Here is a 27,626-nt window from a genome sequence, read left to right on the forward strand (position 1 = left end):
TCCACCTTCACAGATATTTTTGCTCACATTGCCCTAACTTCACAACAGACTGTCACCCCCTGACACGGGGTGGTGTCTCATGAAGAACCCAGCTCTCTCCTCTCTTTCAGCAGTTACTTCCTGCAGTGGTAATGGTTATTCAGTGGATCAGGGAAATCCTGAACTTAATGGGCAGAAGAGAGGAAATCCCCCTCTTCCTCCAATTCCCAGCTTTCCTGGTTGTGTTTTAATCATCACAGCGCAAGTTTCGCTTGCTGTATTTTATTAAGTGTAAACAGAAGTGCAGAAGGGCTGGTTGTTTTCTTCCATGAAAGAAGGGATCTGATCGATCAAATAACACAGCCAAGCAGAGCACATGGAAAATCAGGCACTCATAAAAGGCATCTTTGCAATTAGTTTTTATCGGCTCCTGTGATTTTCTGCTGACCAACAAGGCTCCTAAACTTACACCAGCAACGAGATGCTTACTCTGCACTTCTCTGACATGCCCCTATGGTACAAGACAGGCTGGATTATTTAGCCTGGTTCCTGCTGAAAGAGTTTGGAAGCTGCAGATGCTGAATTCCCTGAGTCTCTGAGAGGGGGTCCATGTGCTGCATGACCTGAAAGTCAGATCCAAGAATATGGATAACTCCAGAATGGAAAGTGGATGAAGGCAAAGAGGAGGAGGGAAAGGGAACTTCATCATCCACCAGCAGCAACTGGCTCTTACATGCTTGCCACAGGTCATGTTTTACTTTTGAATTCTCACCAGCTCTCCTCAGCACAAGGGCAGAGGGGCGACATCCAGACCCACAGCAGTGCACACCACAAGCAAATCCAGCCCTAAAGACTCTCTTGTACAGTCCCACGGAGTGTTGACTGTATTTTCCCTTCTCAAAAAATCTCGAGCCACTTTTCTTTTCCTAGAAATCTCCTAAAATTAAGAAGGGTACTACAAGCCCCAAATATTCAGTCACCTGCCCTGTTCAGCCTCTGACTTCATCCCTCTTCTGCCCCTCCAGGCATGAAGGTTGTGCACATCAGAGTCCTTTCAGGACAAGCAGCTCCCACCACTCCCAGAGGGCTACTTTGCTCTTCCTGCCACATTTCAAGCAAGAAACTGAAGCACCAAAGTTCTATTTCTTCTCACTGGCAGTAGCAGGACACCAGTTATTTACCTAAGTTCAAGCAGGACAGATCTGAGATATCCTCCTGTGGCATGAAGGTCATGTCTCCAGCAGCCATCATCCCCCATTGAGGGGGTCAAACCACTGCCTGGAATAATTTCCTTTTATTTTGTCCTTATAGACCTTCCAAATCCACGCAGTCAAGTGAGGATTTAAACAGGATTTGTGGGTATTTTTTTGTCTTCTTTCATTATTAAAGAAAACAACTGGCTTATTTCTTTTTTATTATTCCCCATCTGATATTTCTGGAATTGATCATGAAGCTGTGGTTTTTCTTTTGTCTGTGTCTTTCTTCTGTAGCTAGGAGAGCAGACGAGACAATCAGAGAAGCCCTTTCCTGGCTTTAAAAATACACAGATTAAATAAGTGATAATATTACTGTCAGCTTCAGGGTGGGCTAGATTTTCAACTGTTGGAATCTGTTTTTCCACATGAGTCTCCTTTCACTGGCACAAATCAGTGCCACAGTAACACAGGGCACATGACCTGTGCCATGGACACGGTTAAAGCACAGACAAGCAGCTGGGGCTCTGCAGAACAGGGGGTTATACCTGGTCCTATCACAGACTGATTTAGATAAATCCTCTCTCTGTGTAAAAGGATGAAATAATGACATTGCTGCCTTCAGTAAAGTGTACTGAGTAAAAATGCACTAGGTTAAGATCAAGGTATTCTAATAATGACAATTTTGTCCCCTGAATACATGGCCAGTGCTTTTTCTCACCTGGAAGTCTGGTGATAGCAATGGCAGATGGTACTTCTTGCCAGGGAGATTTGGAGAATAACCTTTATGCTGGAGTTGAGTTTAACTCTGTCTTTTGCTGTTATGACTCTACCATTTGAACCCAGCAAAGCAGTTACACTGAACATAACATTCTGTTGATCCCTAATGTCCTTGGAAGATGCTTTCCCTTCATCCTTAACCCTCCTGCTCATTACTATTTCACCGATTCCTTTAGCCTCCCTTATCAGACACCTACATGTTCCAACTCCTAATTTATATTCATTGCTACAACCTTCCCTTATTTTTCTGGGGACAGTGTTGACTGGTTTTGGGTTTCTGTTTTATTTCTTTTTTTCCTTTCTCTGCTGGATGATAAAAATTTTGCTTGGCAGGTTTTCCTGTTAGGGACAAACATGTTTTTGTAACAAGCCCATGGAGGGCCCATGAAAAGGAAGAATGTTCCACTGCTTTGGCTCATCTAAAATCAGCTGCAGCCTTCCAGGTCTCTCAGACAGACCTCTGACAAGAGCTTTAGTGGTGGCAGCTTTGACTTCACTGATGTTAAAGCAGTCATGGCCACCATAAAAGAGACAGATCACCACAAATATTCTCCTCAAAAATTTCTGGTCCATATGAAACCAGCCTGGATCTCACCTTGCCAATCACTTCACTACCAGGTGCCAGCCATAGACACTCTTGTTCAGCTGAGGTGCCACACAAGAGCCAGGACACCTCAAAACCTTCTCCAATGAGGAAGGACTCATGCATGGAAAAGTTCATTTCCTGCATCCAAATGTTCAGCCACGTCCTTCAAGTCCTCTCAGGGAGACCTCTGAGAAAGGCTTTAGTGGTGGCACCTGTGACCTTCTTCATGTTAAAGCAGCCATGGCACACCATAAAATAGATGGATTCATCAGTTCAAATTAACCCTTCTGTGCTTGAAGATGGTATTGCAAGTTTTCCTGGATGCTCTGAGAGTTGCTGCTCAGATGGTGAACAGGAAAATGACAAATATTACTCATTTGGAGGACTTTCAAGCATAAAGGTGGAAAGTCCCTCAGGCAGGACTATCCACAGCACAGGTATCCCCAGAGCCCAACAGCAGCCAGAATCAGATGCTCCACAGACAAAGTGAGGAGAGAAGTGGTTTAGGGTTTCACAAGACAAAGGGACCTGTGCCTGGGTTCTCACTGGGAAAGATGCTGTGCAGATGAATGGGGGGAGCTGCTGGCCCAGGCAAGAGATGACTGTGCCTCACCCCCCTTTAATGTACGGCATCCAATCTGTCTCCATGGGAACTATAATAAGGGCAGAACTTGTCTGTGCCATCTCAAACCAAAGGCGGGGGGGGTTGGAAGTCAAAGCAAATAACAACCCTCACAGCAACGTGATTCTGAGCAGATGGATGAGTGGGTGCCCTGCCCTCACCCCATGCTGGCCCTGGGCTGGGACAGAGCCCTGACCCTGCTGCTGTGCTGTCCCCAGCAGCAGCCCTGTGCCTGTGCTGTAAGTTGAGTCACTGCTGCTGAACGGAGCCACCGACACGGCTTCGGCTCCACAGCGTGTGGTGGAACTCGGCTCTCACCCAGCCAGGACCAGAAGGCAGGAACCAAGTTAGGGAAGAAGGCAGTGGCAGCGTGGGGGGCAGTGGGAATGGGCGTGAGAGGGACCATGCAGGCCTGATTGTCAGAGGCGTTGAGCCTACGCAAACTCACTGACTTCAAACAATACTGTGGGGGTGAGAACCTTTACAGATGGAAGGGATGAGGGCAAGGTGGAGTAGGTGGGGATGAGATACACAGAAGGCAGGGCTCTGAACTGCTGCCTCAGCTCTGTGAAATACAGATCCAGGCATCTTGGGAGCAAAGGGGAGAATACAGAAGAAAACGATCTCCCTGCTCAACTTTGTGCAACAGGTCCAGACTCAACCCCTGCTGCATTAGACAATACCAAGTCATGGCTCTGTAAAACCATCTGTGAATAAGCAAACCCTCCTATCTGCACCAGGACATGGGAATAACACCTCAGCATCCCCTGTGCATGGGGAGAGGGAAGAAAGCAGCTTTTCACCCTTATCTCCCCATCCCAGTCCGGTGACAGGACTCAGCTGAGCTTTTGCTGCACCATGACACCACTGTGCCCTGTGCTCAGGGATGACTCTTACCCTGGAGAGCAAGTACCACCACACGACCCATCTCCACCAGCACATAAATCCACTGGGCAAATGCACCTCCAGCTATTTTCTCTAATTGTTTCCCTAATCACGTAAAATTGCCAAAGTTCCATTTGCCTTCCTACAGAGTCATTTGTTTTCCCCTGTGCACTGCTGGCTGTGTCTCTCCCTGTAACCCCTGTGTCTGCAGCCACTCGAACGCATCAGGGTTGAGGGGGGCTCGAATTAGATTATTTGTTCTAGTAAATGGAATTACACAACAAGACCAGATTAAAGTCAGCTGCTTCGAAAATACTGGGTTCAGTTTCATGTTAGCTGAGAGAACAAGCATCTGGCTCATCCCTCTCCCATCTCCTGACCTCATCATCAAGGCTTCAGTGGGAGGTAACCCACACTCTGCCCCAGCTGAGGCATAGGTTAGATCATGCAGACAACCATCAGCTCTTCCAGAATAAATGCAGCCCACAAAACAATGCAGCAGGGAATCCCAGGAAACAGAAGTGTAAGGAGGCTAAATGCAAAAGCCACGAAGCCCTGTCCCCCTCTTGCCCATAAACTGCACCACAACGAGGTTCTTCACAACTAAATGCCACCTGCCCCAACAAATACCTGCAGCCACACATGCCCACGCACACAGCTGGCCCTAAGCTACATGTGCATTTTACCTTTCCTGTGGCTTTATTCCTACCTACACATGGGAGACAGGAGCAGAAAATACGCTGGCATTCAGTCCTCTGGAGACCTGAGGGAACTGCCCTGCTTTCCCACCCCAGAGCTCATTCATTCATGACAAGAAATGATGCAACACTTTTTTTTTTTTCCTAGATCAGCGCAGGAATGACATGTTACAACAGCTGAGGGCAAGTGCAGACCACAAGTTCAGGCCTGAAGGTAGCAGTTGCCATTACTGGCTGAGGGTGAAAATTTTAGGGGTCAGTGTAGGGCACGTAGAAAAGGTCCCCCTGCTAGTCAGCAACCTTACAGTCAGTGTAAAACAAATTCAGCTTCCTAGAGCAACCAACCAGGCCAACAAAGAAACATCAATACCATTTAATTTGATGCACAGGTCTTTTTAGATTTGGAAATTGGTTTTGAGAGGCTATGTGAGGAATGAAGCACAGGAATGACAACATCAGAACAGAAGATGGTCTCTAACTTGACACTCACTACTGTCTTTTTCAGCAAATGGGCTGGGGAAGCCCTAAGTGGATAATTAATGAGTAGTTTTCCTATGAGGGAAGATTTTCTTTAACCCTCAGGAGCTTAGTGATCGTCATGCCCTGACACAGGAGCTCTATCAACTTGGCACACCGTCATCCCCGATGTTCAGCCACAGAGTTCTCACTGTTTATACCAACGTGCACTACAGTCATAGAATCAAAAATCACAGAATCATTTAGGTTGGGAGAGACCTCCAAGATAATCAAGTCCGACCTTGTCAACCAGACCAGAGCACTGAGTGCCACGTCCAGTCATTCCTTGAACACCTCCAGGGATGGTGACTCCTGGGCAGCCCCTTCCAATGCTTGACAACCTTTTCTGTGCAGGAATTCCTCCTATGTCCAACTTGTACCTCCCCTTACACAACCTGAGCCCTTGTGCTAAATCCCCAGGCAGCTGAAACCAGCGCGGCTCCTCAGTGAAATGACTCAGATTACTTCTACTCGTGCCTCTGTGAACCAACCCAAGCACAGAGCAGCCCTAAACCCTACTCTGCTTCTCTGTTCCTGCACACCAGCAAGTGTTGGAAGGACGGCACTTTCCTGCTTTTCCCTCAAATGACAGCTGTGGTTTCAAACACAAACCCACAAGGAATATTTCCATATTGTGTAGTGTGACAGTTGGATGTGCAAGGCAATACTTTACCTCCTCGCACCTTCTTGGCACACATTCCACACCCTTCGTTTGCTGCTTCTACAGTGTGGGAGTCAGCAGGAAGCACAGTCAGTCCCCACAAAGGACACTGTGGTCCTCACCCTGCCCTCTACATCCCCCAGGCACTGTGTCTTGCTGTTTCCAGTGGAAAGCAGGACAGACCTGAGGTGTCCTTATAGGAGAGGTGAGGAATTCCCAGTTCCTCCTCTTCAGCCCCACTCATAACACAGCCTCTGCCTGCTCTGTCCCATGTCAAGCTGTATCTCCCCTGCATTCACCTGGCAACCCCTTCCACCAGGTCTAGACAGTTGTCACCCAAGGGGCTTAGACTTATGCTGGCAGGCACTTTTTCTTTGTTCTGCCTGTCTCCAGATTTCCTGGAGATAGGAAATACCTGGAAAAGGGGAGCAAACGGGGAAAACTCAAGACATGCCAGCTGGCTCCAGAAGACTGGGAGGAGGAGGTGGGGGAGAACCACTGATGGTACTCACAGGAACACAGTTGGTGCAGAGGAGCTGCATGTACAATTTGGAGACTTCCTAGAAGGCTTTAATGAGCCAAGAAGCACTGTCAGAGCACTTGCTCCTCTCACTTTTAAATCAATGTTTACAAAGTCCCGAGGAAACTAAAGTATTTATGTCTATCCCCAGTCAGAGCCTGTTTAAGGAAATAAGTTAAACATACCTTGGTGTGTAAGTACTTAGTATTTAAGCAAGCACACAGGTTGACTCATATGTTTGTTTTTCAACGGCATTATTGGACAGTGCTGACAGTGCCAAGGTCAGGCTGGGAGAGGAAAAAAGCAGCAGTGAAGATCTCTTCAGAGGAGAGGAATGCTGCTGCTGCTCCTTGCCCATCGCAGCAGTCCCCCTTCCTGGTGGGGAACGACACAGGGTCCGGGGGTCCCTGTTGCCTGGAAGCAGGGGGGGAGGAACCTATGGCTCCTGCACTACTGCTCTTCCCCCAAAGAGTGGTGCTGCACAGACTGCTGTACAGCCCAAGATATCTCCCCAGAGACTGACCTCAGCCACTACAATGACAAAATCCACCTAATCTTCTAAAAAACTCCACCTTGCCATTGCCAAGTGAAAACAGTCAACTGCAGTAACAGGGATAAGAGAAAATGGTTCTCCTTCAAGAAACACATGGAAATACTCCCATTAAAAGTATTTTATTTTTAAGAAGAAATGAAGTCATAATGACATCACACACATCAAAGCACAGTCCTGGCCAACTACCACCACTGCCTAGGAGCTTAAACCTGGCAAACCAGGACCTGACTCCTTCCTTGCCTCCCTGAAGCAGCAGAAACTGCAGCTGTGTAATGGTTTAATTACTCACCCTCCCATCAAGTTTCTATGTGTGAAGTTTGTTTTGGAGCAAGGAAAGATGCCTCAGGGGTTTGAGGAAGTGACACTAGTTTCTCACTCACAGACACATCTCTGTCTCTCCTGCCATCGGATCCACAAACTTGCTCCACTCCCAGCATCTGAATCAAAGCACATAGACATGAGCTGGACTCCTGCAAACTTCCCTCAGCTTTGGAGTAAGTCTGAGCAAGGCTCAGCAGCAACAAAATGCTTGACCTCAGCGAACTTGGAACGGATACAGAGCTTGGAGAGCTCAGATATGACCGGAAGGCTTTGCACTATGGACGCTGGGACACGAGTGTCAGAGCACAGAGCTGCCTGAATCCCCATAGCTCCAGTCCTGGAAAACACCTTCTGTCATCATAGAATTGCTAAGGTTGGAAAAGACCTCTAGGATCATCGAGTCCAACCATTCCCCCAGCACTGCCAAGGCCACCACTAACCATGTTCCCCAAGTGCCACAGCTACACTGTTTTTTGAACACTTCCAGGGACAGCCATTCATCCTCACTTAAGCAAAGTTTCCTACTCCTGCAGAGCCCGACGAGCCTCTCCGCCCGGTGACTTTTCCCATGCCACCGGGCTGTTGCTCCCTCCCAGCTGCAATCACGTTTCTCTCCTTCCCGCGGGTCAGTACTGATCATTCCAGCACTTCGCCGAGTCGCGCAGCCCAGCGGCACCGCAGCCGACGGTCTCAGATGCTGCTCGCTCACACCCGCCCAAAACCGCTCCACCTGTACCTGTCTGTACATCACACCCGCACCAACCTTCCCTCGGGCTGCCTCCAAGGGCACCCACAGCTCTGGCGCCGCCGCACGCCCGTACCCGCGGGATGCCGGGCACTACACCCGCACCCGCGCCCCCCGCGCAGCCCCGGGGCGATGCCCATGGGCGCACACGGACGGCGAACCCGCACCGGAGCGGAGCCCGGTCGAGTTTGTCACCGATCTCAGCGGAGCCCCCGCTTTGCCCCCTCTCGCCGCCTGCTCCCCCTCCTCCTTACCATGGCCGGGCCAGAGCCCCGCGGCGCCCGACGCGGTTCCCCCGGCGCGGCTCCTCATCGCGGCGGCGGGGCAGGACGCGGGGTCCGCGCTGTCCGCCCGCGGGGCTGCGCCGGGTCCTGCCCGGGTGCGGGGCTGTGATGGTTCCCGCCCGGGGGCGGAGCCGAGGTGAATCCTGCCCGGGTGCGGGGCTCAGGTGAGCGCTGCCCAGGTGCGGGGCTGTGGCGGTGCCGTGCCCAGGTGCGGGGCTGCGCTCCCGCCCCGGCGCTCCGCGGCCGCGGGCAGCGCCCGCCCCCGGCCCGCCCCGCGCGGAGAGAGGGGGATGCCCGGCCCCCTGCCCGCCCCGCCTGGGGAAAGTCGGGTCCGTCCCCCCGGCAGCCGAATCCCTTCGCTTCTCCCTCGGCCCGTGTCCCCCAGGTTTCGTGTGAGCGCTGTGGGCAGGGCACATCTTCCTTCACCCCGGCAAATACTGACGGTTTGCTCTCCCGCTTTTAAAGCAACTTCAGGGATCTGTGATTTTGCTCGTGTGCACAAGGGAAGTGGAGCAAGCCCATCTTATTATCAACTTGTTTGATAGGACCAATTTTTAAAGACCTGCAGGGTTTTTGGCAAAGTTCTTTCAATGTATTTCTCAAAAAAAAAAAAAAACAACAAACCAACATTGGCAATATTTCCAAACATACTGCAAGTGCTTTTTCACTTACAGTGTCAGCCCAGCCCCTTTGACACTATTAGAGCTCTGGCAGCTGAAATCTGGCCCTGAGACCCCTAACAAACCTCACTCTTGGCAGAGGAGGACACTACAACCAGCTCATTATCTAGATTTTGTAAATACCCATTGCAATATTAGACTGAGCATAAACGAGGGATCTGAGCAGCTCCATCTCCAGGTTTGCTCACCTTTCACTTCTAGACCTGCATTTTGGGGGTCTGGGGTGTCAAACTACAGTGCCTTTGTGCCATTTCTCCTTTGGAAAGTGCCTGTGAACATCCCACGTAAACATGAGGCCTGATACTCAAGCTGCAGGGAGGGTTTCTGACCAGCCCTGCTTTTGGAAATGCAGGGATATTTTTCCAACCCCCAGCACTCAGAGTCAGCTTCAGCTCCAGGGTCTTGCTGGATTCCCTTGATCACCAGTACCTCCAGGTCCACGTGAGCCTTGGGTCCTCCCTCCCTCTCTGTCACTGTTTGGGCTCCATGCTGTGCCCAAAAGCCACTGCAGGGATGGGTAAATCACAAACTGAAACCCAACTCACAGGGCAAAGCTCTTCAGCTTGGCCTCTCCATCCTGATGGAGCTTCTGGTTGCAAATGTGGGCTGATTTGACTCCAAGAGGCTGAGTCTGTTGAGTTCCATGTCATGGATTCAGGCAGATTTCTGCACTCATACAACACCTCTGGGGCTTTGGGGGTCACTCTGAGGGATGTCACTGCGAGATCTTCAGGCTGGGATTTGTCAGAGCAGAACTGCAGTGGAACAGGGTGATCCAGAGTACACACAAGAGAAGTAATTTGGTTTGTAGCTATTCGTTCCATCCTCTTTAACCACAACCAAGGTCCTTGCACCTGGAAAAGGGACATCTCCAATGGTGTGTAGATGGAGGAGAAATGAGAGCACTCACAGAACTGCAATATATGTTGCTTGCTGACAAAATACATGAAGTTTATCAAGTTTCAAAAAAAAGAAAAGTATATTAAACACATCTTATTATCAACTTGTTTGATAGGACCCATTTTTCGAAGATCTGTGGGCTTTGGGCAAAGATTTTTCAGCGGATTTATCAAAAAATTGGTGATATTTTCAGCCATTGCAGGCAAACACACCCTCCCAGGCTGCCAGGCCTCGTGTTTGCTCATGTGTTTGTCCATCACTATAGTAACTGAAAGATGGAGAAAGAATAACATTAAGAAAAAGTAAAACATATCAAATCCATGAAGAAACACCTTGCCATAGTTTGGAATTTCTCAGACTTGCACAACAGAGGACAAAGGGGATGAAGCTGGTCTGGGTGGAACTGAGATGGGTCATTTTAAAACTGGCAGTTAAAGGATTCCTGAAACAATTGTGTTTTGCCTTCATTTTCTCCTCCATATTACTGTGAGCTTTCTGGACATTATTGGTATCTACTAATAGCAGACACTAGTAGTATCTACTCATAAGTATATCCTCCAGCTTTAATGCTGAGTTTATATATAGGTGGCCTGATGTCTCTTCATGGAGCAAGCAGTTGTAGCTCTTTCTGACAAGATTTGAGTCCTCAGAGCAGCCACTCACCTTCATGGGTGTTCTCAGTTGGGATCTCCAGCAGCAGCTGGAGTCTCATGGCACAAAAGGGGAAACACCAGAGTGTGGAGCCCTAAGCCAAGCACATCCTGCAGTTTGCATGAGTGGGTGAACTGAAGTCAAATGGGTTTATGTGCTTTCCTGTCAGGTGTTTAAATGCTTCACTGGATTGAGGACCAGCAGCATTGTGGGTCAGGATTAAAGCTGCTCACCTGCATCTGTCATGTTTGAGAGTGACAGAAAAGACAAATGAGCATCCCCTTCCTGCTGGGACTGCAGTGATCCCCTGCCCCAGCTTTGCTGTGCTTACAGCAGTCTTGGAGAAATACACTCTTGCAACCTGGATGCCAGGAGGCAGATTCCAAACTTGCAGTTGGAGGAGGGTCTTGACATCTTAGGCACTCACCTCCCCAGCCCCAGGGTTAAACCACACTGTGCTGGCAGGGCTCTGGCCATGTCCTGCTGGAAGACAGGGCAGCAACCCCAGCCTGTGCCCACCCATTGCACCAGCATCAGGTCCCACCCAGTTCCTCCCTCCTGACCCTTTGAGGTGTCTGTATTGCCAATATTGTACACCACAAGTACAAGATGTAAACAGAGCCATGTCTCCATCCAGGCAAAACCTAGAGCAGCAGAGTGTTGTTGCTGTCTGCAACGTGGTCTGGGTGGATCGAGAGCCAAGGCAGAAGCTGGAACAAAAGGGAGCCTTTTGCATAAAGATCCCCAAGACTGGGCAGTGCCTGAGCACAGTGAGGTTGCCTGGCACTGCACCTCTGCAGTCCTGGCCTCAGGATCCAGGCACTCTCTTTGCTTTAACAGGTGCAAATCGGGAAGTAGAGAAGGGATTTTGGAGTGTGAAGGAGGCAGAGTTCCAGGCCCTTCCACTGCTGGGTGTTCTGAACCTGAGAACAGGTCATGCTAAACCCCAGTGCTGTCATCACTTTTGGTCATATTCCATCCCTACTCCCTTTAATGCAGATTCCACTCCAGGATTATCAAAGGTTTATTCAACCTGAATGGGATGCCTAAAAAAATGTAATTAAATTTTTAGAAAGGAAAATTAGAAAGGATTAAAGAGGGAGATAAAGCAGTGGGGTTTTTCTTCTCTCTTTTTTCCCCCTCTTCCTTTTTTTCCATCTGTAACAATGATAAATCCAAAGATCTAGTTGAGAAAAAAGGTGGCTGAGTGATTCATCAGGACTGAATCACAGTCACTCTGCAGTGGAATTTGCTGCTTTCACTTCTGCGGGTATAACTCCGTGTCTGCTTTAGATCACTAGCTGCACTTTCAGGCACTGAGAGGGAGATAAAACCAACTCAACAGAGAAGCTTTTTGGTGTGCACGGTGTGTTCCCTGTGAACACGGCATGGTCTCCTTTGCCCAGCTGCGTGGGATGGATTTTATTAAGAAGAGAGCTTGAATAAATTAAGTTTCTTAGGGTTATACCCGCCGTTAGATCACACAGCCCTCCCACTCCATGAGGAAAGAACTTCCTTCTTTCTATTGCATTTTAAATGCAAGCTTACCCCCTCTCACTGGGAGGTTGCCCCCGAAACAGGCACTCTGCCTGGGCCACGGCACTTACTGGTACCCAGAGCTAAGCTGGATGCAGCACTAAACACCTGGGATTTCCCAGTGGTTTGGATCCCAGTCCATTTTGCAAGGGAAACCGTTGTGAAGAGGTGAGGCAGGAGGAAAATTCCGGTCTGCATCTGATTTACAGCATCAGCCGAGTTGATGCTCATCCTTACATAGAGTTATGTCTCTCTGTTGTCACCAGCTCCTTTCTGCACATTATTCAGCCAAGAGAGCGTCCTGGATGCCACAGCATTGCCATGAATCCAGGTTCCCAGACTCCTGGTAAAAGTGCTCAGCTGAGCAAAGGTGAGAAGCAGGTCAAATCTGAAGCACTCAAAAAGAGGGTCACACTGATAATACTGAAACAGACAGGCCTCCAAATAATCAAACTCTGACACCTATGGTATGAAATATCACTATTTGCAGAGCCCTTTGATCTATTCAACATATGTTATTTATAACACTACCTGGATACACGATCTAAAATCCAGTTTAAGGCAGGTCTGACTTTTAGCCTTAAAGGAGAATATTTGCATTCATTTTTAACAGTGTAACTCCCACTGTTCATAATACTGACATAGTTCAGGTTTCATCTGAGGGTCACAAAATTATTTTGCAGGCATTGAAACACTCTCTCAGAGTGAATCTTTGAGATATTTATTATCTTGGGACCAAAGATGAAACCAGAGAAAGGGGTAACCATATCAGCACAGCTGGAGAGGTAGAGCTGGAGGCAAATTACACATTTACAGTCCATGAGCTGGAAACTACTAAACAATCCATCAGAAATTTAAGGATGAGACTCCTCCTGGGAGAGGCCATTTCAATCCTCTCTCCGTAGGCCACAGAAATGTGACAGAACAGCATAATTTTCTTTTAACTGCTTTTTAAAAGTCCTATTTCTAATGAAAATTTTCCACTTGGTTCTTTTCTCCTGCAAAGAAATTTTAGAAGAAAAAGACCTGCCTAGCAGGTAGAAATCCATCTCCTGCCTCCTGCCATGGCCCCGTGCTGAGAAGGGCCAGCGGGGGTTTGTCCTTCTGCGCTGCAGGAGACATTTGCTGCTGTTGCCAGGAGGCTGGGACCACACCACTGAAACCAGAGACAAGATTCCGGTAAAAACCTGCAAAAGGGAGGAAAGCCTCAGTGCAGGGGAGCTGTGTGGAGGCAGCTGAGGGCTGGGGACATGGGTGTCACCTCTCCTGCAGGCAGCAAGGAGCACATCGGACACCAGGACAGGCTGGCTTTGGAACCCTTCTCCTTATCACTGTTCCTTGCCAGGAGGGAGGGCAACACAGGCCCCTTCCCTTCCTTACCCCGACAGAGCACATGGATGAATTGCTGGGATATGGAGCCCTCGCTGGGCTTCCTCATTTATATGCATATGAGCCTGTATGTAATTCCATGAGTTCTGCATCTCCGCGTGAATAAGGATAAATATATGCAACTCTGAATAAGAAAGCTGAGTGAATCATTCATCATGGATTATTGATAGGATTAATTTTACCTCTTTTTCTGCTCTCAGGATGCCCACAAGCCCCCCTGAAATTATTTTCCCCTCTTTTATGAAATATTTCTGAAGACAAAGTAAATTAAAGCCAAGTAATTTTTCTCTTCTTTGCTTGGCTGAATGAGGTGTTTGCAATCAGGTTAACCCTTGCAAACTCTCCCAGAAAGTGAGTGCCTTCTTTTCTGGCATCTGAGCTCAGGAGCTTCAAAATCCTTTCTCCTGAATGTTCACACATATGAAGTGTAATCATGGGGATCTCAGAGGAAAATGAGCTCAAGACAGGGGCACAAGCAGAAATTAAGGGGTTTCACCAGTTTGCTCAAATGAATGACTGTCAGCCCTGCCAGACAGGACTTGGACAGGGCTCAGACAGGGCTGTGCTTGGCTGGGGGAGTGTTGGGAGAGGGACTACGGGTGTACAAGCTCAGCTCAGCAGGTTCAATGCACACATGTGTTAGGAGGCTGTTTGAGCTGATTTTTCTGCCGACAAGGAGAATTCAGCTTCTCCATGGACTAATCAGGCAAAGTCCCGAGCTTCTACACTGCCTTTGTGGGCCTTCCAGGCAGATCCCAAGGATGAAGAAGCCCAAATCTCCTCAGATGGTGCTTGAAGGGTCTCTAAAGGGTGGAAAGGTTGGCCTCTGCTGGCAGCCAGCAGGTCACAAAATGGGTCAGGTTGGAGAACGGATCACAGAGGCTCATCTGGTCCCACCTGCCTGCTCAAGAAGGGCCATCCCAGAGCACATGGCACAGGACTGTGCCCAGATGGTTCTGGAATATCCCCTGTGAGGGAGACTCCACACCCTCTCTGGGCAATCAGTTCCAGTGCTCCATCACTGCACAGAAAGAAGCTCTTCCTCATGTTCAGGTGGAACTTCCTGGGCACCAGTTCCTGCCCGTTGCCTCCTGTCCCATTGCTGGGCACCCCCGAGCAGAGCCTGGTCCATGCTCTGACCCCTCCCTGCAGACACTGACAGACATTGTTCAGGTCCCCTCTCAGTGTCTCCTCTCGAGGCTGAACAGCCCCAGCTCCCTCAGCCTTTCCTCGTCAGGGAGATGCTCCATCCCTTCATCATCTCCACTGGACCTGCTCCAAGAACTCCATGTCTCTCTTGTACTAGGGAGCCCAGAACTGGACACAGGTCTACCCTCACCTGTTCCTAGCAGAGGAAGGAAAACATCCTCCTGCACAGAGAGCCCCATGAACCGAAAAGCTGGCAGCATGAATGTCAGTGAGCGTCCCAGGCAAAGTGCTGCAGCCCCTGGGAATCAAACACTCAAAACCATTGGATTCCCACTGGTTTTGCACATCTCTAGACAGGACATTCCCGCTCCTGTCTGCGGGCACTTGTATGTCCCATCACTCGGTGTGACAAGCACATCCTGTCCTGTCTGAGCGCGGCTTTTCCTCGGCCACCCGGCACCACCCTGGATGATTTTACACAAACAGACCAACCATTGTTCCTTGTGGATGGCTGCAAACCATGCTGGGGACCAAAGCTGCTGTTTCCATGGCAGCACATAGACGATTCCACTTATGAGCGGCACAACTACTAAAATACAAAAATAAAGATTGAGAGTGAGTTCTTCTGTCCTGCTCCTTTGGGGAGCCTTCACCCTTTGCTCCATGCTGAAAACCACAGGCTGACTCTGTGGCTTTCCCCTGGAGCTGCTGGAGTTGTGTGAGCAGTGGCAGTGGTGTTTGGGGCACTGCACAGCCTCAGCCACACAGCCAGGTCAGCTCAGGTCAGCATGAGACAGGAGCCCGCTGGAGCCAAGGCCATTTAGCAAGTGGAGGCTGGTCCCAGTGGAGAGAGTGAGACCCTAGGATGCTCTTGGCTACTCAAGAAGGAAAACTGAGGCTCTTCGTGGAGATGCAAAACTGATTTCTTAAGTTCCTAAGTTCTTAAGCACTACCTGCTTAGTGGAGCAACTTTATTTCTGACCATTAATTCCCCATCAAAAAATCTTAAAGTACAAAAGGAAAAAGAAGAAAATTCTGTATTCAGAGCTCTTCACGGACACAGGAACAGATTGGAGCCTGCAAGTGGTTTGTAAACCCTTTCTGGCCATCTCATGCTCAATCAGCACACAGGTACAACCAACCTGTGCCCAAGGGTAGTAAGTGGCTGAGCCCCTTGGGCTTCCTGTCCTCCAGCACCCTGTGTTTGGGCTGGCACTTCCCAAAATGGTGCTTTCAAACATTCCTTTTACGTTTCCAGGATGACACTCAGTGACCTGCAGCAGCTCAGCAGAACAAAAGTTGAGCTGTGATACCCCCCGTGTTTGGGCTGGGCTTTGACAAGACAGACACGTGGCTTGTCCTTCTCCATGGCTGGGACTGAAAGGCACAGCTGGGATTTGCAGAACTAGCCTGGTGTCTAATAAATGCAGAAGACAACAATTTTTTTTTTCCTTCCAAGAAATGAACACCAGAAATTCTCCACTCAAATTTAATTCTGTCGTTGCGCCACGTTTAACCTTCAGCCACTTTCACATCTCCTTTCTACAGTTTCCACGCTGGTTTTGGAAAAATGCATTGCAATGTGTGCAAAGCCTTGAAGGAAAATTCATTCTGCAGCTTCCCAAACTCAGCAGATATTTATAGCTAAATAAGGGGCAGAAGGGCAGGCTGGGCACAGGGGTGGGAGGGTTCAGCAAGAGGAAATCACCTTTTATCAGCAGGGCTTCCTCTTCGAGGCCACACACAGCTATTTGCACGAACAAGGCTTCTAGGGGGAAAAAAAAAGAGGAAAAATTAGAAGAAAAGAAAGAATTGGCTGCCTGTGGTCTGGCCACAGGAGCCTGAGGCATCCCAACAGGAGTCAGCCCAGTTATTGTAGTGCTTGGGGAATAAAAGTGCTCTGTCTAATCCCATATCTTATCCCTATAATGGCTACTAGTCAATATCTAAGGAAAAGGTTAAGAGGGAGTCATTTAGGGTCAGGCAAGCAGAGGCATCCCTGGGACACCCTCCGAGCCTCCAGTGATGTGCAGTTAAACAAATCCCTCAGCCAGAGAGGATGGTGCCGCCTCAATTCATTGTTCTTCCATTAATTGCTCCTGCTGCATTACAAACACATTTTTGGCATCTGGGGGAAGGGGTTCCTGCATTAATTCTCCTCTGTGATGTGCCCTTTTGCATATCTGGAGCCTGTTTCAGCTGCTGCTTTCTGCTCCTTGTTGGAAAGAAGTGGGAATGGTCCTTCCCTGCTTGCACACGCATAGAGGCACTAAATGCTCCTCTTTTCATCTGCACTCAATGTGGGGAGCTTGACAGCTCTAAGAGCCTATAAACAGGTGTAAGTCTTAATTGGAGAGGCAGGAGTTGCTTGTGCAGGTAGTTAAAAAGCAGCATTAGCAGTAGGGCTGCCTACACGCTCCAAGGAAGCATCACCAACCCCTCCAGTCTAACATCTTTTTAAATATTAATTTCTCCCAATCTGCATGTGAAGGTGTGAGCTGTGTGCCTCTGTCCTCTGCAATGCACTGAGAGGAGCAGGTCTCTCTTCCTTTAGTTGTTACCTGTTTGGCATCCTCTGCTGCAACTACTGCTGCAGGCACCTTCCCACCCACTGCAAGGACATTCCCACCCCTGCAGGTACCTTCCCACCCACTGCAAGGACGTTCCCACCCACTGCAGGCACTTTCCCACCCGCTGGGCTCTTCCTTCTGCACTGCCTGAGCTGACTCTTCCCCACGGAGATGTTCCCTTCCTGCACATGGACTGTGCTTTTTGGGCACAGTGGTTTGGACAGGTGTGGGTGGAAGGAAAGGTAGAATGAGGTGAGTACAGGCCCTGAGTAAACACGGAGGGCTCCAGTGTGTCTATATTTCACATGAATGCCACTGGCCCCTGGGCCCTGACTGACCTAAGCCATGGCTGCTCAGCTGCCAAGTCTCAAGTCCTCCCTCTTGCAAAGGCACCACATGGCGGGGGGGAATTCAGCAGTGGCGTGAGCTCCCTGAGGTCTGTGTCAGGATGGCAGAGGGCACACAGGAAGGTGGCACCCCTGTCACCCCGACTGAAGGGGACCCCAGGCTGTGTCACCATCCAGCCGGTCTCCAAGGTCAGGGAGCTGGAACCGGAGTGGTGGCACCCACGGGGACAGCTGAGCGTGGCACAGACCACGATCTTCCAGTGCCCTCTGCCCTGCAGATCTGCCAACGCACGGCATCACTCAGGCCATGAACTGTCACACCACCGTCCGGGGAACCACAGTCTCCCAAAAACCAGCTGGTGCCCAGCCTCCAGCAGCGGCTCCAGGGCAGGGGCCAGGGCAGCCCGAGAGCTCGGATCCATGTGAAACAACGATGCCATCCAGTGGCTGGTGAGCCCCGCACTCCCCTTGGCACATCCACACAATCTCTACCTGCCTTAGGTGTGGCTTTTTGTTTATTTTTTGACACGAACAGAGCTGCCCTGTCCCTGCATGACCCCGTCCCCACGAGCTGCCCAGCACCCACGCTCTGCCCACTGGCTCACAGGGCAGAGCAGTGGTGGCAGGAGACATGACACTGCCAGCTCTCACATTTAGAGTAAATAGGGACTTAGAAGAGAGGGCCAGCATTTATTGCAAGTTCAAACATTCAATTAAATGTTCTTTTCTTTAAAAATAATAAAGTAATTTAACACAGAAAAGTGATGAACAGATTCCTTGGCAAGAATGGTCTGAAATAGAAACAACTTTGAGCTGTCAGCATTCACCACTGTTATTTCTCCTTTGCTTTAGTGAACTTTAGTATCTGCTATCCATTGCCTGCCTTGTCAGTCTCAACTGTGGTCTGGTTTGGCAGATCTTTTACAATACATTTAATCTTGTCTCTATATAGAAACCACAATTGTACCTGCTGAAACACACTTCCCAGTCACTAAAGAAAGAAAACAAAAGAAACATTTTCTTCTCGTTGGACTCTCTTTTTTTCAGCCTTTAGACTCAAAAAAGCACCTTTCCTGTACCTTTTTTTCCCGTAGCTATGCAGACTATGTACTTTTTTTTTTTTTTAAAGATGCAACAGCTCTCTCCATGAACTTCCCAGGAGGCAGGGTTGTTCAGGTACCCACCAAAGAGCCCTAAAACTGTGAAACATGACAAAACTGCAGGATTTTGCCATAGATTGCAAGGGCAGCAGCTGTTCCCGGGCAGTGACTGGGGGCAGCAGGATTTGTGGCACAAGAGCCTTGGCTGGGCAGCACATGGCCCTCGGCCTGCAGTGAAAAGGAGGGACTTTGATCTGCCTCCTCTCCCTGACAGACTTTCTGAATAAAAGTCAGAAAATGATCAGACACAAAGTGGAGCAAATCGTCTCCATCCAGATAAGGATGAAAAAAGGGCAAAGAGTAGAGCTGCTTCAGTAGCAAAACACCAATTGCACTAAGATTTCCCAGGCACTGGGCTGACTCCACTATTTTGTAGGAGATCACAGAGACCAGCAGCTACTGCTGTTTGTGAGGATCCTGGATATTGCAAGAATTTTGCCCAGAGTAATTTTCCTCTTCAGATAATTTCATCCCTGTCCTTTCTCTTTTTCCTTCCCTCTGTGAGAGCTGACAGCTTCTCCCTTTGGAGCGCTGTTGTTTTCCCTATGGGAACCAGGCTGTGATGTGACTGTTCCCAGAGGAGCAGAGCAGGTGGTGGGGTGATGTCACAGTTTTCCCTTTCAGGGATGTACAAGGACACCCTCTCCCTACCTGCAGCCAGCCTGGACTGTGCAACAAGCGTGACAAGTTCCCCCGGCAGCTGGGGGAGAAGGGGACCCGTGCTAAATTCTCCAGGAGCTCTTCACCCCCACCCGGACTAGGTTATCCCAAGCCACTGCCTGCTGATTCCTCCATCACCAGGCTATCTCCAGTGATGCATTAATGCTGGCCCTAATCTTTATTTTTATCCCAGAAAATCCAGTGTCATCACCTGCAGCTCACTGCTTTCTCTTTCCAGCTCAGTTTTGTCTGCTAGGGAAAGCATACATGGGTAGATAAGCACGTGCTGGCAGCACAGTAACTGCTTTACTGCAGTTAGGGATCTGCAGAAGCAACTTCTTGCCATTATACAGAGTGTGTGTTTCCAGGAACGGGCACTGGGAGCAAGGAGAACAGCCCTCCATGCAGCAATCAGTGTCTCCAACACTTTCTAGAAGGGAAAGCAATCAGCACCAGCCACAATCTTTACTCCTTAAACTTCCCCAGAGGGAACATTTCAAAGCATCAAAAGGATTTAAACCTGTCCAGATGCTGCTGAGGCATAATTAACAGTTGCACAGTCAGCTCCAACTGCAGCTGACAAAGCCTTAGCAGCAATCCTCTGTTTATCACACTCCTGGAGTATTTATAGATCCACAGCAAGGTGAGCTGCTTACTGGGGGGGATAACATTTGCTTTCAGCTGCATGGCATTTCCTTGGCCCCTGGTGAAGCTTTAGGAGGGACAGGCAAGCAGGATGCCTGGAGTGCAGCCTGTTCCCAGTGGGACACAGAGGCAGGTCCTCGGGTGGGACATGTGGGGGGTCCATCCCCAGCTGAGACACTGAGGCCCTTTGGCAAACAGAGGGACTTGGGCTGTTGCAGCAGGGTTCTGGGGCACACAAGTGCCCTGTCCCCTCACCAGGAGCCCTTTCCTTACTGGGACTTGGCCAATGCCACCACCTGCTCACCTTCCTGCTCACATCTGCCTCCACCAAGAGCTGCAGGTGATGAGAAAGCAGCCTGATCTTCCACAACACTGACTATAAACTGACCTTGGACTGTGTCGTTCGTCCCTCCTCGTCTCTCCTCTGTGTCGTGTACAACCCTGTGTCTCTTCATTGATATAAAAACAGCAATTATCCTTGAACTCCCTTGGCAATCTGTGGGGAATGAAGTAATGCTTGGTCCTGGGATGTTTGAACTGTAGGCTGGAAGGAGATGCTGGAGTTGACGGGATGGAAGATATGGGCGAGCAGACAGGGCAAGGTCTGCCAGCAAGATCCTGGCTACTCTGGGCTGGAAAGGAGAGGGAAGGAGGTTGTCAGCCCAGCTCTCCTTTCCAAGGGAAGGCATCCCATAAAAACTGCTGTGTATCTCTTTGTCATTTTCACAGCTCTCCCAGCCCTGAGCAGGCTGGGAGCAGGAACTGCTCACATAAAACAGCTGTGTCCCATTGCAGGGGGCTGCAGGACCTGCTGCTCTTACCGTAATCTCATCTGCTCTGAACTGTACCAGGCTGTGCCCAGGAATCATCAGCACTGATTTTATTCCCTGCTGTGGCTTTATGACCCCACTGAGACCATAAATGCATCTAAAGTCTAACTAAAACAAATTCATTTTCTCCATAAAGAGTCTTATAAAGAAAATTATGGCAATGCTATTCCAAAGGGGAAGGATAGTCATAATCCTTGCAGGTAACAAGACTTCTTTACTAACTTGCTGTTCAGCTACAAAACTGCCCCATTAGTCATGGCTAATGCAAACTCCCTGGGGAGTTGCCTCATGCTGTGATGGCCTGAGAGGACTGTTGGCGAGAGATGCTGCAGCTCTTGAGGGCTGCACCCTGCTTGCACCCACACCTAGAGCTCATTGAGTACATCCAGCCCTGCAAGGTCCTGCACCGAGATCTTCAGTCAATCCAGCTCCACCTGACACAGCTTTTTCCCAAGGACCTGCAAGCAGCTGGGCACACCATGCTCTTTAATACATTCAAAATAATCTTTTGAGCATAACAAGACATATTCCTGAGCAGAGACATAGGATTCCTTTTCCATATACTTTATTTACAACAGTCTCCTGTCCCTGGGCTTCCAAGCTACAGTTCCCTTCAGAGGAAGGTGCTGCATTGCTTGGATGAGGCCAGGGGAATAGTCACAAAGAAATATTCAACATAGAAGGTGTTTTTACAGATGGAGCTAGTGGAAGAAAAGCTATTCTGTGACTTGGCAGTGCTGTGGAGCCTTCAGAGCTTAGAGCACACACTCACCCCTGGGGTGCAGCATCAGGGCCAGCAGGATGCTGCCTGTCCCTGTCCCAGCCCAGCAGAAAGGACAGGTACCCGTGTCCAATGTGGAGCTGAAGCTCCTCCAGTTGTACACCTGGAAGTGCTGGAGGTGTCAGAAAGCCCTGACCCACTGCTGGGAGTGACAGCTCCACGTCTCCTGCTGCAGGCAGGATCCAGCTACACATGTGGATGTGCAGTGCAGGTAGCACAGATCCTGCCAGGCACTGGGAGAACTGTGGCTCTTGCAGGCTGTGGTACAGGTCTCCTGATTTACAGTTTATGAAGAGCAGCTGGTGATCTCCGGTACCTTTTTTGGGGGGGAGAAAATCTGTAATTTCAACTGTGGAATACTGACAGAGAGTGATGATGTCCCCTCTCAGTGTCTCTTCTCGAGGCTGAACAGCCCCAGCTTCCTCAGCCTTTTCTTGTAAGAGAGATGCTCCAGTCCCTTCATCATCTCCGCAGCCTCGACTGGACCCGCTCCAGGAGCTCCATGTCTCTCCTGACCTTGCCTGCAGCTCCTCTTTCCTTTGTCTTAGTGTCCCATCTTGACCCTGTGGCTGCCCCATCCCTGGAAGTGTTCAAGGCCAGGTTGGACGGGGCTTGGAGAAACCTGGTCTAGTGGAAGGTGTCGCTGCCCATGGCAGGGGGCTGGAAGGGGATGACCTTTAGCTCTGTCCCCCCCAAACCACCCCGGGATTCCCCGAGCCCGCCGGGGTTGCGGGAGGCGGCCCCGAGCGCGTCTCACTCGCGCCCCCCCGCGCCCCCGCGGGGCAGTGCAGGGCGGGAGCGCCTCAAACGCCGCCCCGGCTCTCACCGGCACGACGGACCCCAAAAAACGCCTCCCGGACGATTTACCTGTTGCCAATCCCTCCTCAAATCTCTCCTCCCATCCTTCTGCCCCATGCCGCTGCTGGCAGATCATCACCAGTCTCTCCTGCGCGCTCTGACTGCACAAAGACTGAAACTGCTCTCGAGTACGTACCAAGCCCTTCCCCGTTAGGAATCATTCCCCACACACAGGTCTACAAAGACACCTGGAAGTTCAGGTCTTCGGGGTCCAGGAGAGCATCCTGTTTCTCCTTGCTTTCCTCCTGGTGCACATGGTACCACCGCTCAGCAAACTGCACTGCATCGTGGACGCTGTGGAAAGCCAGCTGACCCTCACTGCCTGTCTCGCCAGCCCAGCCTCCCTCCCGGAGCCGGTGGCGGATGGAGGGGTTGCAGTTGGCCAGGAGCACCTGGACATCAATCTTCTTATAGTCATGATATGTCTCCTTTAGCACAGAGAGACCCACAGTATCTATGAACTGCATTGCCCCACAGTCAAGGATTAAGGTGTGCATATCTATGGAGGGAGGAGAGGCATCTGCTGGAGGTTTCTCAGCCCTTTTCTTGGCCTGTTTCAGGCAGTCAAACCCAGTGCCCAAAAAGCTCTTGCTGTTGCCTGTCTCTGTGTTTGCCTGGGCCCGCACCTTTTGGTGTTTAGCAGCCAGCAGAACAGGATTTACCCCAGTTCTCTGGTACAGAACAGTCTTGAAATAGTCCTTGTTGGCGTAGTAGAGGGACGACTCGAAGCGGAAGATTTTGATGTTGGCGATGCTGCTGAGCTGCTTGTAGGTGGCCTGGTCCTCGTAGATCTCCGTGTTGCTGACCTTGCCCAGGAGCGCGGCCCTGGGTCTCTGCGTGCGGAAGATGATGCAGAGCAGAGCGAAGCAGACGCCCACGAGGAGCCCGATCTCTGTGCTGATCAGGGTGGAGCTCAGCATGGTCACCCACCACACCACCGTGTCCAGCCTGCTGAGCCGCCACATCCGGGGGGTGTCACGGAACTTCCTCAGGCCCCCCCGCAGGTTGACGATGGTGACCACCCCCAGGACGGAGGTCTGCAGCGAGTAGAAGAGCGGGGCAATCCACAGCAGCACCAGCAGCAGCACCAGGGAGGTGACCAGGCCAGAGACCTGGGTCTGGGTCCCCGTGGACTCCTTCAGCAGAGTCTTGGTCAGGGCTGCAGAGCTGGCGAAGCAGTAGAAGAAGGAAGGGATCAGGTTGCACATGCCAATGGCGATCATCTCCTGGTTGGCACGGACAGTGTAGCCATGCTTTTTGCCAAAGATTTCTGCCAGGGAGATGGTCATGGCAAAGCCAATAACAGCAATGGGCAGAGCATCAATTGCCAGGCTGGGAAACAGGCTTATATCTGGTAGAGTGGGTTTCCTGAAACCAGTGGGGATATCCCCACAAACATCAGACTTGTATCGCGTTTCAAAGTTGAAGTAGTGAGATATGACTGTGGCCACAATGACCACCAGCAGCTCTATGGGGAACGGGGCCTTCATCTTCTCCTTGTACCGGTCATTGATCTCCTTGACAGGCACTATGATGGCCAAAGCAACCAGGCTGGTGACCAGGTCACAGATGTTGGTGTTCTGAATGTATCTGAAAAGGTCAACCCAGGTCAGGATGAATGATCCCACCCCTTCGTGACGAGGGATTTTCAGTCCCAGGAGATACTTCATCTGGGAGGTGATAATGGTGAGGCTGGAGCCGGTCACAAAGCCACCAAGGAGAGGTTCTGACAGGTAGACAGCAACAAATCCCAGCTGTAAAACCCCCAGCAGGATCTGAAAAGCAAACCAGCCGTACCTTTAGCATGGATGAGAAGGGCTGGAAGAGGTCAGTTTGCTTCCAGTTTAGCAGCTTTGGCTACTCTGTCTGATGAGCATTCAGTGTGAGGCAGAGGACTTTGTCTTCAGTAGTTAATCTGGCATATGAAAAATTAAAGAGACCTACCTCTAACACCTGTCTGTGGCTATAGGGATGCCATACAAAGAAGCCTATGAGGTCCCTGCTACTTCCTCCTTAGAAGCAATAAGGGTACATGGTTAACACTGAAATTCCAGGCAGAAGCCCCACCAAAGCAGCTCTGAGTATCACTCAGTGGCATAAAACCATTGTGATGCTCTAAATTTTAGCTGTCCCAGTGAAAAAGCCTGGAGTTGTTCAGTGACAGCTAAGCCCAGGCAGTGGGGACACTGACAGGGAGCATGGCAGGGTCCTTGAGGGTGGTTCTTGTCAGCCCCAAATCTGCTCTAAGCTGCCCAGGTCCAGGACTGGGGTGGTGGGAAGGTGGTTCACAGTTCCTCTTCTCCCTTGCTGTGTCTGATCATGAGGATGTTTCAGACACATTCAAGGATCTGGGCTATCACATGGGGGAAACAAAACTCCCCACTCGGCCGTGTTTGCACATTTTAAAATCACTACATTCACAGGGAGTCAAGGATGTTGGGGTCTAGTCACACCAGGAAATGTTTCTCACAACTTACTAGTCCAAACCAAGACTGGAGCTTAGAGATCTTAACCTCAGAGAAATTCCTAGCAGGGAAAGGACAGGGAGGAAACAGCACAGGAGCAAACATTCGTACCTGGTAAATGCCAACCAGAAAGCATAAGGAAAGGGCCACGGTGATGGCGTAGCAGCTCCTGTCGCAGGCGCCCGTCCCGTTGCCAGCAGAGGTGGTGTTGCCCGGCAGTGGGGAGCTGTCGGAGCTGTCGTCGCCGTACCCCGCCAGCCGCAGGTGCCGGTTCACGCTCTGCCCCACCAGCAGGCACAGCACCCCGAAGGAGCCCACGCAGTTGTGCCGCGAAGTGGCCACGGCGACGTAGATGATGCTGCAGAAGAAGTTGGTGTAGAGCCCGTAGATGGGATCCTGGCTGGCTAAGAGGGAGTAGGAGACAGACTGAGGGATGGTGACTATCCCCACCAGGAGCCCGGATATGACGTCCCCAAGCAACTGTGTCTTGATGTTGTAGCGAGGGAGCCAGTCCAGCACTGGGAACAACCGGCACAGGAAGGTGATGATGGTTTGATGATTGCATGTACAGACCTCTCTGGCTTTCTTTAGGATGAGTTCCTTGGTGCTGAAGTCTGTGGGCTCATACTCCTCCAACTTGACATGGATGAAATGGGCAGGAGTCTCCTGTGGCACTGGGGAGCCCAGTGTGTCTTTGCTTGGTCCGGACTTCTGGCTGGACGTGTCCTCCATGGCACCAGGAGAGCTAGGCAGGAGAGCAGGCAGTCAGGAAGGGCTGCAGTCATGTACACAGTTTGCTTTGCTTAGCTCCAGACCTCATGCAGATTGCACGGATAGATAGATAAATAAATAAATAAATAAAGGAAAATAACCTCAGACAAACCAAACAGAAAAGCACTTTCCCATAGTTCTGGTTGATTTATTTGTAGTCATTTACCTGATTAACCACAACCTTGAGCCTATGGTTTAAATACATTCATGCTGGCACAGGTGCCCACATCAGGGGCAGAACTACAGAGACCCCTGTGCTCCTTCCTAACATACCTCTTGTTTTGAAACAGGACAGCAGAATGGGTTAAAATCAGACAATATTATTTCACTGAAACTAAAACTCCTTCAGGAAGTCTGTGTTTCTTAGTGGCACTTCTACTTAAGCAAAAACTATTTTGAAAATGTTGAGATATTCCAAGTGATACTTTCAGGAATGCAGCATGTGAATAAGGGAGGTAATTTGCAAAATATTTTTTCCTTCAACATTACAAAATTGTAAATTACATTGCTGGCTTGCACCAAACATGCACATCACAGGGGCTCCCATCTGCAGAATGAAACCATCCTACTTTTTCTGTCTGGTTAAGTAACAGAGACACTTTCCAGAGCTCATCCAAGCTTTCCAGCCAAAATGCACCTGCAACAAAATGTACCTTTTTGTCAAAACTGAACGGTACACACAGAGAAAAATGCTCCTGAGAGGAGACCCAGAGTGACTGTAGTTCGGAAATTGAACTGGGATGATGAGAAATCTCATTCCCCTGCCCTACACATTCATTTCACACCACTAGTCCCAGCCCAAATCTCTTACCTCTGGCTACCAGGAGACACACTGGTAGTTTTCTTACTACCCGGAGCTTCTCCCCCTGTGGACAGACCTATCTCCACCTTGCAGCACACCCTGAACAGAGGAGGCACAAGGCTGACAACTGTGAACCTGGACCATGTGCTGCTTCCCTTGAGGTCTGAGTTAGTCAGCCAAGCCCTTTTATCTCGCTCCAGCCAATGAAGACAGTGCAGCGGGACAAAGAGAGCTGTATTTTGAAAACAAACATTATTATGAGATAGTATTTTTGATAGAAACTTACTCTGGTCATGAAGAATAATTGAAGGGGTTGACAAAATTGCTTCTGCCAGATTAAAAGTATTGCTGGTATCTGGAGAAGTGTTTGCTAAACAAGGGGAACAATGAAAAGAAACCTTCCTGCTCTGGCTCTGTATGAACTGAATGAACACAAGTCCTGCTGGGCTTCTCCACTCAGGTTTTCATCTATTCTGGACAAGCTTTTGTGCCAAAAAGCAAAACTTGTTCCAGAATGACTTTTCTGTCCTTGTAGTTCTTCCGCAGCACCCACCACAGAGGCTCTGTAAAACAGAGGTTTGTCTGCACAGACAGCAAAGGTGTGGTGACACAGGTTATTTCTAGGCAGACAGGAGGACTCAGTATGTGTGAAATTTGCACAATCCACATTTTTCTCATGCCTTTTAGAGACCAGCATGGATAACAAGGGATTTTACTGCACAAAATAAGCACAATTCAGCAAAGTGCAGGGTTGGATTTTTTTTGTATGTAAAGGTGAACAACTGCACTTGCAGCCAGGAAAAAAGGGAACGTCCCATCATCCTGAGTGGAAACAGCAGCCTCATAAATACCAGCTGTGACTGTTCTGCCCTTATGATCCCTGCCAACAACCTACATCAGATCCACACCCATTCCTCTCATGCTCCCCTCCTTCTTTTCCATCTCTTTTTCACCAACCTAGTCTCTTAGATTTTGTTGGATATGCCATTGCCCCATGTAGCTGGATAAATGCCTGGAAGTCAGGCAGCTTGGCCTCTGCCTCTGCTCCTGGCACTGACTGTTCTGGGACTGGGGAGAGGGCTGAGAGCC

The 27,626-nt window shown here is 49.9% G+C and overlaps 2 protein-coding genes across 6 annotated transcripts in view; both read right to left on the minus strand.

Annotated features, from left to right (window-relative positions):
* The window catches only part of HTR4 (5-hydroxytryptamine receptor 4), an 88,822-nt gene extending 80,118 nt beyond the window's left edge, over positions 1 to 8,704 (minus strand). For 2 of the 3 annotated variants that reach the window (XM_051793986.1, XM_051793984.1), the window contains exon 1: positions 8,314 to 8,704. The gene's annotated coding sequence lies outside the window, so the exon portion shown is untranslated. Of the gene's footprint in view, positions 1 to 7,282; positions 7,431 to 8,313 lie in introns of all 3 variants that reach the window. The other variant, XM_051793985.1, reaches the window with a different exon arrangement.
* The window catches only part of LOC127473848 (sulfate transporter-like), a 335,874-nt gene extending 308,888 nt beyond the window's left edge, over positions 1 to 26,986 (minus strand). Inside the window, exons 1-3 of one of the 3 annotated variants that reach the window (XR_007905610.1) lie at positions 26,547 to 26,687; positions 25,076 to 25,779; positions 22,264 to 24,274 (exon numbers count right to left, since the gene is read on the minus strand). Coding sequence is in view for 2 of the 3 variants with exons in the window: in XM_051793968.1 (XP_051649928.1) it covers positions 22,676 to 24,274; positions 25,076 to 25,696 (2,220 nt within the window). In the remaining variant the exon portion in view is untranslated. Of the gene's footprint in view, positions 1 to 20,556; positions 24,275 to 25,075; positions 25,780 to 26,546 lie in introns of those variants that run through there. The other 2 variants (XM_051793968.1, XM_051793967.1) reach the window with 2 other exon arrangements.
* Between the last annotated feature and the right edge of the window lie 640 nt (positions 26,987 to 27,626).

This window comes from Manacus candei, unplaced genomic scaffold (genome assembly GCF_025592945.1).
Source record: "Manacus candei isolate 608988 ecotype Guabito, Panama unplaced genomic scaffold, ASM2559294v1 h1tg000037l, whole genome shotgun sequence".
NCBI lineage: Eukaryota > Metazoa > Chordata > Aves > Passeriformes > Pipridae > Manacus > Manacus candei.